We start from the raw sequence: 14,127 nt of genomic DNA, 5'->3' as shown, positions 1-14,127 counted from the left end.
CCCCTTCCCTGCTGGGTTTTGCTGTGGGCTCAACCCCTGAGCCTCTGCATTCAGCCCCCACACTTTGCAGCCGCTGCCCCTCCCCTTGGCCTGTGAAGGGGGCTGGCAAGGCCGGGCAGAGTCAGTCTCTCTCCCAGCACAGTTTTCCTTTACCCAGGGGGAGAAGGCCCTGGAGATTTTCTGTCTGGCTCCTTTCCAGGGCTGTCCTAAGATGCTCACAGACTAGCTTCCTGCAGAGGACCAAGGTCAATAGCTAAATGACCAACCTGATATTTTGTGGGGTGAAGGGTGCAGCAGATAGCACCCCCCTCCTAAGTTTTCATTTTTGCTTCCTAGATGTTTTATCACCATGCCCTGCTATAATCCTCCCTGCTGGAAATTCCATGCAAATATTGTGATCATTACAGGACAGAATTTTTGTTTGCTAATGCCACTAGTGCTAACTTACAGGGTAACAGAGGCCAAGCTTCCATCCATGTTGTTAACTGTTTGTTCATTCTCTATCACTTCTTTTTCCCACAAATGCTCTCTCTGCCTCTCTTGGAAATTATGTTTGATTTCTTTCTCTCCCTTTATTTTTTTGTTGAAGTCTAAGACATATGGCTGTTTATCACTTAGAGTTTATGTACAATATTTGTATATATTATGAAGTGATCACAAAAATCTAGATAACATCCAACACCATATAAAAGTACATTTTTTTCTTGTCATGTAGACTTTTAAGATCTACTCTCTTAGCAACTTTTAAATATGCATTTCACTATTCAGCGTTATTAACTGCTATATATTACATCCTCATGACTTAGGTTGTAATTGAAAATTTGTGCCTTTTTACATCCTTTTTACATTTGCCCACCTCCCTGCCCCCTTGTCAAGGTGCTTCTCAGTTATGTTTCCTTTTAGGAATTTTAAGGTTTCAGGTCTTACATACAAGTCTTTTCTTCATTTTGTTATAATTTTTATGTATGGTGTAAGATAGTGATCTAGTTTATTTTTGATACGACTCTCCATTTTCCCAACAACATTTATTGCAGAAACTGTCCATTCCCCATTGTATATTTTTGGCTCTTTTGTCATAAATTAATTGACCATGCATGTGTGGGTTTCTGAGATTGATATTCTGCTCCCTTGTTTTATGGCTTTATTTATGCCAATTCTATGCTATTATTATTATTATAATAATTCTGTAGTTTGAAATCAGAGTGTGATAATTATGGCTTTTTTTCCCGTTAAGATTGCTTTAGCTATTTAAGGTTTTGTTTTTTTTTTTCTTGGTGTCATACAAGTTTTAGGATGGCTTATTTTATTTCTGTAAAGAATGCCATTAGAATTTTAGTAGGGGGCCCTCCCTGCCCTCCCTGGTGGTACAATGGGTTAAAGCACAGCACTACAAACTTCAGCAACAGTTCAATCACTGGCCAGGGAGATGACCCACATGCTGCAGCAGACCTCTCCTGTCTACTCTGCTGCTCCCCTCAGCAGTGTACTTTGTCAATCTACCTGTTCTGTTCCCCACTTTGTCTCTGAGTCCTTACACCGCCCCTGTACCTCTGGCCTGTACCCCAGTTCTGTGTGCATAAATAAATACATCTTAAAAAAAAAAGAATTTTCATAGGGTTATAGTAAATCTATAGCCTGTTTTCGGTAGTGTGAACATTTTAGTAATGTTCATTCTTTAACCCATGAGCACAGAATATTTCTCTGTATTCTTTGATTATTTTTCATCAAATTTTTAATAGAATTTATATGTATCTTTCACTCCCATGGTAAATTTATTCATAGATGCTTTATTCTTTTTGATGGAATTGTAAGCAGTGTCGTTTTCTTAATTTTTTTCTAATCTTTTCTTATTAATGTATAGAAATGCAACAGATTTTTGTATATTCATTTTATATCCTGCAACTTAACTGAAATCATTGATAAGTTCTAACAGGGGTTTTGAGTCTTTAAGGTTTTCTATATAGTATGCCATCTGTAAATAGTGATGGATTTACTTCATTTCCAATTTTGGTGACTTTTATTTCTTTTCTTTGCTTATTTGCCACGGCAAGGATTTCCATTACTATACTGAATAAAAACAGCAAGAATGGGTATTTTGTCTTGTTCCTGATCATAGAAGTAAAGTTTTTCACCATTGATTATGATGTTTGTTCTAAATTTGTCATTTATGGTCTTTATAATGTTGAAATATATTTTCTCTATACCTCTGTTGTTGAGAGCTTTTTTTAAATCATAAATGGATATTGAACTTTGCTAACTTTCTCCACATCTATTCAGGTGATCATATATGATTTTATCCTTCATTTTGTTGTGTATCATGTAATTTGTTTTGGAAATGTTGAACTATGCTTTCATATCTGGAGTAAATTGCATGCATTTACTTTCCATTTACTATTCATGGTGCATTTTCCTTTTAATGTGGTGTTGAATTTCGTTTTTTACACTTAATGTTCATCAGGAATATTGGCCTGTAAATTTCTGATCTGGTCTGTCTGTATGGTTTTGGTATCAGGATAATGTTGGCTTTGTAAAATGTGTTTAAAAGTATGCTTTCTTTCCATATATATGGAAGAGTTTGAGAAGAATTGGTATTAGTTCTTCTTTTCATGTTTGGTAGAATTCACCAGTGAATAATCTTTAACTTTGATAACTTTATGCAGGTAGTGCTATTTAAATATAAACAAAACTTGATGTTGATCCTCAGGAGCTTAGAAGGAAAGAAGCATATTGACAAATATTTCTAATATCAGGGGAAATGATTTAAGTGCTGAAAGGAGGTGAAAGTGACCTACTGTGAACTACTAGAGGAGTGACTCAGTTTTATCAGGGTGTTTTAGGCAAGTGTTTTGATGCAGGTATTAGAACAGATATGTTACTGGAACAAGCTTTGAAAGATGTGAAAAATTTCTAGAAGCAATTGAACCAGAGGCAAAATAATTAGGAGCATGCACTATGCAGAAGTGACCCCCGTATTTAGATCATAACTCTGGCACTAGCTTTGTAGCGTTGCCCGAGTTAATTAAGCTTGAAGTAGGAGAATAATACCAGTTACTTACTATGGTGAGACCCAGATAAAGACCCCCATTTTAAATGGTTGGCCTGTGATGAGCACTAGTATATTGGTCAATTGTATTTATTATTTTATGGAGGAATGAAGCCCATGGCTGTTTAGAAAACAACAAAGGGAAGGGCAGGGTGGCATGGAGGGATTTAGGGGGTATTGTTAGGGGCACACTTTAAATTTTTGTGTTATTTTCAAATTTCCCCCCATAGCCTATAGTGGACATGAGAACACAACCCAGAAAAACTTTATAAAGTTTGAACTCAAATTTCTTACATTACACATTATTATGATATACGCCAGTATGCTTATATCCTTATAATAGGTGTCAAGAGCAGAATTACACTGGTGGCTATTTTTGCATTGTTTTCAAAGTGCACTTAAAATTATATGTTTGCGCTCATGTAATTTTTAAGGCGCACTTTATACATGCATGAAGTCTGCGTCGCCCAGCCAGTGGGTGCGCACGCCGGGCACTAGTGCGCAGCCGCAGAAACCACCCCCAGCAGTGAGTTTCAGCTTTCCGTTTGGCGCCTCTGTGCAGGCGCTTCGTGTGCGCAGCTGCGATCGCAGCGCCGCATAGCAGACGCCGAGCCTGAGGCGCTTGGAGCTGAACTCTGAGCGGAACTCCTAGCCTCACCATGTCTGAGGAACAGGGTAAGGCGCCCTTCTTGCAGCCGCCCCCACTACTTTTGCTTCTTTTCTACCCCTTCCCCACTCCAAAGCAAGATTCTTGACAGGATTCGCACACAGCCCACTTAAGGTGTTGAGGGGGAAGATGGTGGGGATTGGCTGGTGGTCAGCCAGGGTGGGTGGGGTGGTGGCCCCGGGCATTGGTCACTGTCCACGATGGGTCAGCGGGCATGGGTATCAAGCGCTGGGTCTGGCCCAGGGCCTGGGCATCTTTGAGGCTTAAACCATCCGCGGGGGTCCATTTTATCCCAGAGGCTTGAGGTGACTGTGGGACTTGCAGCGTCCTGGGTTCATGGCACCTGAAGTTCTATGAGGCAGTTCCAGAGATGCGTGCTGTCTCTAGGGTTCATGGTGTCCTAGTATTTGAGGTGATGGCGGAGCTTTTTGGTGTTTTCGGGTTTCATGTGGCAGGGTTTGAGGTGATTTGGGGACTCCGGGGGTTCCCGGATTTGTGGTGTTTTAAGGGCTTGAAGTAATCACGGAGCTTATGGTGTCCCTGGGGTTCATGTTGTCCCAGGACTTGAGAAGATGGGACTGTGGAGTCGTCGGTTCGTGGGGTCTGAAGGGCTCATGGCGTCGCAGAGTCTTGAGATAATCATGTGGCTCCCTGTGGTCCCAGCGTTCATGGTGACCTAGGGCTTGAGGCGAGTCGGGGACTCCTGGAGTCCTGGGGTTTGTTGTGTCCTAGGGGCTCAAGGTGATATGAAACTCCTAGCGTCTCTGGGGCTCATGGCGTTCCAGAAGCTTGAGGTGATCGTTGGGCTCGTGGCGCCACCAGGGGCTCATGGTATTCTAGGGCTGTGGAGACTGTGGGATTAGTGGCGTCCCCCACGCCAGAGGCTCGTGTCCTTGAGCTGATCCTGGAGTTGGTGGCCCCCCACCCCCACCACGTTCATGCTGTCCAAGGGCTTGAGGCGAACCTGGGGCTTGTGGAGCCCCCCAAGTGTCATGGTGGAGGTTACCCTGGAGTTAGTGGCATGCCCCAGGCACATGGTATCCAGGGGCTTGAGGTGATCTGAGGGCTCGCGGCATTCCAGAGGCTCAAGATAATCCTGGGGTTTGTAGCCTACCTCCCCCCACTTCATGGTGTACCAGGAACTGGAGGTGAAGCTGGGATTAATGGCTTCCCCTCCCCTGCTTCAGCTCCTGGTGTTGAAGGGGTTCGAGGTTATTCGAAGGGCTTGTGGTGTCCCCTGCCGCTCCACGGTGTTCCAGGAGCTCGAGGCGATCGTGGCGCGCGTGATGCCCCACCCCCACCCCCGCGCTGAAGATATTCCAAGTGTTCACGTGATCCTGGAGTTAGTAGTGCTGCTAGGCCTCGTGGCTTTGCAGGAAGTGATCATGGGACCCCCCCCACCCCCACCGGGCTCATGGAGTAGCAGGGGCTCGAGATGAGATGGTTTGGGGGCCCGTGGGGCGTCCCTGTCCGCCAGCTCATGCTGTTCCCAGGGCTTGCTGAGATCCCAGGACAGGCAAGTTCCGGCAGCTCTTGGCATTCTAGGATCTCACAGTGACACTGGGGATCAATGCGCCATAGTACAGAGGCTCGATCTGGTTTGAGGTCCGGCTGTTTTTTCCTGGCCCTGTAGTGGTTGTTAACCATCCCGGCTGTTGCTTCCAGCGGAAGCTGAGCGGAGCTCAGGTTTTGGCGCGCAGCAAGTTCCTTTACGCGCTGCCCACCTGAGAGCAGCACCACGAGCTCTGCGAGTCAGAGGAGATACAAAATGCGCGCTTTTTCTTAGAAAAAAAAATTTTTTTTTCCCTCGCCTGCAAGCGCCACAGCTATTGCTGAACACTGTGCATAAGGTGGCGGGAAATGATTCAGCTCAGCTGCCGGGGCTCTGTAGGAGGAGAGAACTTGCTGGAAGATTAAGTTTGAACTTAGCGGCTTCTCATTTCAGCAATGCTGCAGTAGGGTGGGTGGGACTTCCTTTAGCCTCCTGGGATGTAAGCCTGTGAACGCTTGAGATTTGGTTACTTACCAAGTACTTGGTGCTGATTTTCTGGGACGAATTGAGCTTTTATTCTCTTTCTTTCCCTGTTGGAGGAGTTAGAGGTCACAGAAGGTCCGAGACTTTCAGACTGTACATCAAATTTAAAGAACTGACGAACTAGCAGATCCATCATAACATCTTTTGAGACTGAGACATTAATTTTGAGCATTTGGTGGTAACTGCATTTGCTCAAAAAACAAGCACTGCAGCTTTTGCTGTTTTATTTTTAAGTGTGTAAACCACGAAAAAAAAATAAAGATGTAGGTGTGCATAGCCTGTTCTTTGTTTCTAGAAGGCAGATACAGGATTCAGAGAATACTGCAAATGTGAGGACCCCTGTAAAGAAGGGGTTCCCTTGTATGCTCCAGAGCACACCCCATCTGCAGTAAGATTGAACAGCTCTAAATTTTGGGGGATTGCCTCCCTCCATTGTCTTCCTGCCTTTGCCTAGTTTGGACTCTTAGAATTTTATAAAATGAAGTGTTAAACGGACTTAATGTTTAGGAACTGTTTTTTGCAAGCAACCTTTTATAAAGCTGGCACTGGGCTCGAGTGGTTTCAAGCTTGCTTGCGGGGAGATCTGGGAGGCATTAACCCTAAGCTGGCACACTTAGTAGCCTCTAAAGTTTGCTAGGGAGGGTGGGAGGACCGCTTTTGAGATCCCTTACGGATTTAGAAAATGGTTGTTAAATGTACTGACACAGTTTTGTGTTTTTTAGGGAAAGTTTGATGTTTTGCCTTCAGAGTCAGAGCCATGTGGCCATTGTAAATCTGCTCTATTTGGCTATATATTTCCTGCACAAATCATCACGTGAAAAGGCAGTTTGCAGGCCTCACCACTGTGAACTGTATCTTACCGGATAAGTCATGGCAACTGAGTTCCTAGCACTTTGAAAGCGTGACCTTCAAAAAACAAGACACTTCTAAATGTTGTGTTTTAAAAATTGCTTATGAAAGTTCTGCATACTCCTAAAATAATTCATTGGAATTTTACAAAATCACTGAATGATTTTAATGGAGTTGTCATTAGTTCTACCAGTTCTAGTTTGAAAAATCTGTTGATGTGTGAAGTGAAATTTCAGTTACTTTTGTTATTTCTGTCTGATTATGAAGTCTAAGCTTAATGAAGATAATTTTAAGTGAAGCCTAATGAAGATATACTTGTGACTCAGAGGCAGTGACTTAGCTATAACGATTGCAGTTTGCTTCTGCTGTCAAAGTTCGAATTAAATATTATTTTTCTTTTAATCCTTTTCTATCTTTTTTTCATAAGTCTTTCTACTATCAACTTCTTGATTGCTATCAGTAAGTTTGGAAAATTTTTAAGGATTTCCATCTCATTAACTATGTACCATTCTGTCATGTGGAAATGCCATAATTTACTTAATTCCCTTTTCTTTGGATAACTAGGTAGTTTCTAATTTTCTGTTACTTTTCCCCATGCCATCTATTAATTAGAATTCAGATGGACTTTCCAAACCCAGTTCTATGTTTTATGGATGAGAATACAGAGGTAATAGAGCAGATGTATCTGGCCCAGAGATCATACCTCTGGATAACTACAGAGCTTGAGTGGCAGCCTAAATTACATGATTCCTAACTAAGCACCATTTTCACACCACCCTACCCACTTGTGATAGCTAATTTTATTTTAATGCTATTTCAAATAATGTATGCAATTTGAGTTTCTGATGCCATGCAAGTATGATCTGTGAATTAGTATGTTCTTATTTTTCAGGTCAACTTTAAAAAATAAGAAAGCCCATTTATAGAGCACACATTTTGTGTGAGGTACTCTTACATATTCATTAAGATGGTTTACTGAGTTAATACTTCACATCTAGATTCTACGTGAACATCTATTACACATTTTGTGATATTCAATTTGAATTTAATTTTTTTAATAACAATATTTACTTTTGTTTTTTATGTCTGTATTTATTGTTATAAGGATTAATATTAATCTTTAGAAGACAAGTTTGGGAATTCATGTTCGCCACAAAGTGTGGCTATCCATTATCAACTGCATCATTTTAAATGTTAAAAACATATCAGTGAATACATTACATGGTAGCATGGGCTGGGTGGTCACCTTTCTTAGGTGAGAAAAAATTTATTGTTCTATAAAGTTGGCTGTACTAGAACTAATATTATTTGTGCATATATACATACATACAAATATAATTATGCCTCAGAACTTCATACAAGTGATTTCATACCAAACTTACAGTGTTTAGAGATAGGGAATTATTTAATTTTTCCAGCTATAGTATGTTTTTTAAATATTCCACAATTTATAAGGTGGGTTTTTCTAGATACTATTTAATATGGTGTTCAATCTAACCTTTTTCTTTGCTCATTCTTAGATTATATTATTATTACTATTGAAGACAGTGACACTGATGATGATGATGATGATGATGATGACGTTGTGTTAATAGAAGATTCTGAAGCAGAGAATACTGACAATAGCATTTCCAATGATGACATGCTGGCCATAGAATCAGATTTTCAAGATGAACATGATAACTCTCCTCAACCAACACAAATATATGGTAATTTTGTTAAATGTCTTGGTGTGATATTTTGCTTCCTTCCTTATTCTCATTTCCAGCAAATTGCTTAAATATTCCTAAAACTTTTATATTAATTAGTTACTATCAGAAGGCCAAACTTCATGGTAATATTACACAGTTTATCTGTGCTTGCATTTTCCCTTCCTTTAAGCTTTGTAATGTCTTCTTTCCCCTTTTCATTCTCTGGGGAATGAGGAAGGTAGTGTCAGAAATAATTGAGGCGAATGTTTACTGCAGAGAATATATTTTCCGTCTGAAAAATTAAACCTGGTGACTGTAATTATAACTACTTGATAACAAAGCAAAAACTTAAAGGAAAAACCGCTTGGGACAGAGTTAAGTGACTTAGGAGCATAACTGAGCTTACATAATTCTGGATGCTTTGCCTTATATGTCATATACATTTGTTTGGGTTTAATATTAATTCAGGGAGGGCAGTCATGATCTTAGAGCTGAAATGACTGTCTGATCATTCAAACCAGTCTTATCTAGCAGGTAAGGAGACTGTGTCTTTAGTGGTCTGTCTAGTGCGCACGTTGTGGGGTTGGGGGCAAACTACTGTGGACCTCACCTCATGTTTGGAGACCTGCTGCTCCCTAAGTAAAAAGCCCTTTGGGGAAGCTCCTTAACAAAAGCAGCTGGGAACGCTCTCTTGTTCCTTGTCTCCAGCACTTCCTCTGCAGCCTCTCAGTTGTGAAGCATTCACTTGACAAGTTGGAGTTGAGTTTGATCTTAATTCTTGTTCCTGGGCATGGGCGATATAGACCTTTGATTTTTTTTTTAGTTGATGTTTCTTTATTTTTTTAGATAATATAATAAGTTTATTTTTACATCATTTTGTGCCTTTCCCATCTCATTTGAGCACTTTGATTTTTTACGCTTTTTTTTTTAAGATTTATTTATTCGTGCATACAGAACTGAGGTACAGGCCAGAGGCTCAGGGGCGGTGAGAGGCTTCACCAGAGACAGAGTGGGGAGCAGAACAGGCAGATGGATGAAGTACACTGCTGAGGGGAGCAGCGGGCGGGTCAGGAGAGGTCTGCCACGCCATGTGGTCACCTCCCGGGCAGGCGGGAATCGAACTCATGTGGAAGCGGCTTTAGATTCTCAGTGCTGTGCTTTAACCCGCTGCGCCACCAGGGAGGGCCGTGAGCACTTTGATTTTTAAGGGTCTATTCTAAATTACTGGCAGAAATTTTCTCCTTTTGTCATTCCCTAACCTTGTACCAGGGCTCTGATTCTACTTGAGTTGGCGTTCTGAGAACATATCTGAGTTAACTTTATGAAGTAGTGAGTGGGTCAATAACTCTCTTTGTGTCTTTCAGGAGCTACAGGTTTACCATTGCTGGATGATCAAATAGTTTCTCAGATGAACCATCCAGAAAATTTAAAAAGATTCAGCCCCTCCTCTGAAGAAGTGGATTTTATCCCATCTTATAAAAGAGGACGATCATCTAGTCCAACGGAGAATAATATGGTTTGTATATTATAGTGAAAATTTTTCTTTGTTCTTCTCATTCTTTTTTCCCCCCAAATTGAGTTTTATTTCATATAGTGATGTGTAATTCTTTTTCTTCTTTTTATTGAAATAACATTGCATTCTAACGCTATCAGTTTCATTTGTGTGTTGTTAAAAATCAACATGTGTATATACTACATCAAGTTCACTACTGAAAACCCAATTCTATCCTTCACTATACAATTTTCCCCTATACAATATCTCCCCTTCCCCTTCCATTTTGGTAACCACTAGTTCATCTTACAATTTAAGAAATGCACAGTTCTTAAATGTGCAGTTTGATGAATTTTGACAAATAATGTATACCCATCAAGATAAAGAACATATCCATTGTCCCAGAAAGTTACCCTGTGTCTCTTCCCAGTAAGTCCCCAACCTTGGGGAAATACCATGCTGATGCTTTTTCCATCTTACATTAATTTTGCCTATTCTAACACTTCATGTAAATGGAATCATTCCTTAAGCATTCTTTTCTTAGAATAATGTTTTGGAGACTCATCAGGTTGCAGCAAGATTTAATTCATGTTTATTATTGAGAAATATTTTCTTCTATGACTGTACAATTTTAAAATTTGTTCTCCTTTTGATGAACATTTTGGATAGTTTCCAGTTTTTGGTAATTATGAGTAAAGTGGCTATGAACATTGTTACGGATCTCTTTGTGAACATATGTTTATGTTTAATTGATAATATTTGGGTAGAAATGCTGGGTCACAGAGTAGATAAAAGTTTATAAGAAACTACCAGTTTTCTGAAGTTGTTGCACTGTTTTACATTTCTGTCATATTTAGCTAAGCTTCTTGCTTTCTGAAGCTGAGTAAAATAGATTATTAAATTATATATGATTTAGTTTAACAAAATTATTTTTAAACTTGCATAAGAATGTGGATAGTCATACCTCCTAATTAGTATAAGTCATTCTCTTCATTTCTGTTAGCCTCAATATTTTTATCTCTGGGGGTATTAATTGCCTCCCAAGAATCATGATTTCTAATATAACTATGTGAAGTACTTTGAAAAGCATCAAGCACTATACAGATGTAAGTTGACAATATATTGTTCAGGTAGTCACTAATTTGTATTATAATTCCATATAATTTTTGCTGTCCAATAAATTTGTAATGCAGGGCTAATTCAGTTAACTTAAAATGGGTAACTACTTGTTATGCTTTCATTAGAATTACTTTGTAGTCCATAGTTCATCATTAGAATAGTTTTTATAACTAAATGTAATGCTTAGTATTTTCTAATTGCTTATTTATACCATATTTGACACCCAGAGGTAACTTAGAAGTTCATTTATTAAGGAAAAACAGGTGCTTAAGTGTTTCCTTTTTTGTCCACAGAGTGTCACTGTTGAATTATTTGAAAATCAGAAGCCCCCTAGCCCATGGTTCTTTGTTTGTGGTTAGAAACATTTGCCTTTAAAGCAGTTCCCGCTCCATTACCAGAAGATTAGTCTTTCTACCCTGAAGTGTGATGATTTAAGCCTAATGGAGAAGAGTGTCTTAAATGTATCAGGGTTAGTAAGAAAGCAGATCTGCGAGCCCATCTTTTCGTGTTATTGTAGCCCGGGCAGCGGGCAGAAGAATCCTTTAGGCCTTTGGCACTCCTTGAAAGCAGAATGGAAGTGCTGAATTTTTCCTGCAGTTTTTTTTTTCTATTTCATTTTGGTTTAATAATAAATCTACTTAACCAAGAGCATGAATACTTGATTATGAAGAAGGTAGATGTGTCATTAATGAATGTGTATCTGATTGAATATTTATCTAGTATTAATTGCTAGTTACCAGATATATTCACGTTCTCATAAAGGAAACGATGCAAATTCTCTTTTCAGCCTTCATATACTGTGAAGTTCCTCCTTAGCTCATGCTCAAGGAAATATTTCTCATGGATTTGTCATTATTTTGTTTTCCTCTTTTCCTTGTCTAATAGAAAATCCACAGCTATTTTGTACTCCATCTTAGTAGCTCCTTTCAATTGGTGCCTGTGGCCTTTTTACATACCCTCACGTGTATGAGTGTGTGACGTCACATGATGTTCAAGGCTTATTTGTACTTTCCCTACCCCAGCTCTGAGATTCTCCTCTCTCCAAGGAACCATGGCTATTTGTATTGTAGATGGTGTATTCATTGCTGCTCTTGGGGCATATCTTAGGACCTTCCAATTGACAGGACTAGGAAATAAATGTAGGTATTTAGTGTGTGTGTACATAGACGTAGCTGTTTCCACATCTGTCTGTATATATACCTATCTATTATAGACATTGTACTCATTCTGATACTCACTAGCTTAAGTTTGGGTTCTTGTAACTTCTTTCCTTATTCCCTTTTAAAATCAGCTCTTTCTCAGTCTCATATGGATGCATATTCTGGTTTTACTTTAACTCTGCCTTATATTAGAAGACTATTATTCTTTTGGAACATAGGTGAAAAAGAAAGAAGTATATGGACTTATTTTTTCTAGTGCTTCATTTGACTTTTAGTGATATTAAGTATATTACATATATTTTATAATATTAATAGGAGAGTAATGTATCAGAAATTTTCTATTATAAAATCATTAAAACCAACTTATGGAACACCACTCCATCAGTGTTCTGTCTCTTAAATGCAGTGTTCCAAAGTATTGAGTTAAAATTTTCTTTACCTCACTAAATATCTTTAAATGCTCACTGTCTGTTAGTTCACACTGCCATTTTGTGGAAACAGACTCTGACCTTTTAGCAGATTTGAAAATTTCTTTGCTAAAATAGCACCTTCCTTGATGTAAAGTGACTGCATAAGTGTGGGGGCTCATGAAACGGGCGTGTCTGCTCCCAGGATGAGGGCTCCTCAGCTGCTGTGGGACATGGAACAGGAGCTTGAGGCTCTTCATCTCATTCGCTCTACTGTCATCAAGAACCAGGCATCGTGAACAAGCAATGTCTGATCACTCTGGAACTTCCTTTGTTCCTAGCAGTTATCATTTGGCTTAATCATATTTTCTTAATTGTTCATTTTCTTTTGAAATAGAAACTGCTTTATGTATTTATTATTATTATTAAATATTTAAATATTTATTATAATAGAGTTTGCAAGAACTTATTGAAACCATGAGTGGCCAGATTAACCACCTCTGTGGAATTATTTCAAATATGCAACGTGCCTGGAATGAGAGAACATTGTCACTAAGCCATGTAAGTGTTAGTAAAACATTTTTATTGCTTTGATAACCCTCCTGTTCTTAAAGATACCATTCAATTACAAGTGAGAGAAAACTAATAATTTGTGAGATTAGCAAGGCTGTCTAAAAACCACTGGATGAGTGCTATAAAGTTTAGCTTTTAAAAATTAAGATACTGAATATATATATATATAAACGTTTATGAGCATAATATCTGAGGTGCGATCACAGTCTGGGTTGAAGAGCAGAGCCATATAATAATTCATTTCACCCTTAAATGCAGAAAATGACACTGTGAAGATAGCTATCAACATGTCTACCGACTTTGTGATTCTTATTCTAACACAGTTGCTTTATTCTGGATTTGTGACATTTCACAAATCACCTGGATTTACAGAAAACATTATGACTGTACACCTCCTGGAGAAATTAAAAATCAGGATCCCAAGAAAAGGCCTTAACCCATTCTGTTCTCTTCCCCTGGACAGGGAAATTATAGCCCACTTTTCCCAGTGGAAAGGCTGGATCCACCCTATAGGAGCATCTAGCTCATGGTGCTCCCTGAGCTGCACCAGCCAGTGCTCAGGGAGAGTCCACCACTTGCCAGGGGTGCCTCCACGTACTCACTGCAGCTGCGTCTTCCGTCAGGTCACGCGTGTCCTGGTTTGGTTCCCTGCCTTACTTTTTCAAAAAAGTTGCTGAAATAACCAGCAATATTGCATCTGCACAGGCTTCTCTAGCACTTCTGCCTCAAGAATCTGGTTTGGCAAACGCCCCTGAGATGACGGATTGCTCGACTTGCCTGGGCAATAACAGCATGAACCCAGACCCTGGCTCCTCATCTTTCTGTGTCCCTCCCAACTGTGGTGAGTGTGAATGGCAAATATCCTAAATAACGCCCTTTGATTTGCATTAAAAAGCATCATCAGTGCAAATGAGCGATAGCTAGCTATCTTTTAAAATTAAGCTTTAGAGCGTGTTAAAGTACGGCACTATGAAGCTACCTGCAGCCACTACAGGATATGAGTTCGATCCCCAGCCAGGGAGCTGACCCACATGGCACAGCAGACCTCTGTGCCACCCCCACACCCCCCGCTGCTCCCCTCAGCAGTGTAT

At 39.8% G+C, this 14,127-nt stretch overlaps 1 protein-coding gene across 1 annotated transcript in view; it reads left to right on the top strand.

Moving 5' to 3' along the window:
* Positions 1-4,837: 4,837 nt before the first annotated feature.
* The window catches only part of BEND2 (BEN domain containing 2), a 30,405-nt gene continuing 21,115 nt past the window's right edge, over positions 4,838-14,127 (top strand). Inside the window, exons 1-3 of the mRNA XM_012730239.1 lie at positions 4,838-5,129; positions 8,115-8,303; positions 9,650-9,801. Of these exons, the coding sequence (XP_012585693.1) occupies positions 4,838-5,129; positions 8,115-8,303; positions 9,650-9,801 (633 nt within the window). The remainder of the gene's footprint in view (positions 5,130-8,114; positions 8,304-9,649; positions 9,802-14,127) is intronic.

This window comes from Condylura cristata, unplaced genomic scaffold (genome assembly GCF_000260355.1).
Source record: "Condylura cristata isolate star-nosed mole 26May11 unplaced genomic scaffold, ConCri1.0 scaffold00027, whole genome shotgun sequence".
NCBI classification, from domain to species: Eukaryota; Metazoa; Chordata; class Mammalia; order Eulipotyphla; family Talpidae; genus Condylura; species Condylura cristata.
The sequence above is the reverse complement of the archived record's forward strand: the minus strand, read 5'-3'. Positions and strand labels throughout refer to the sequence as shown.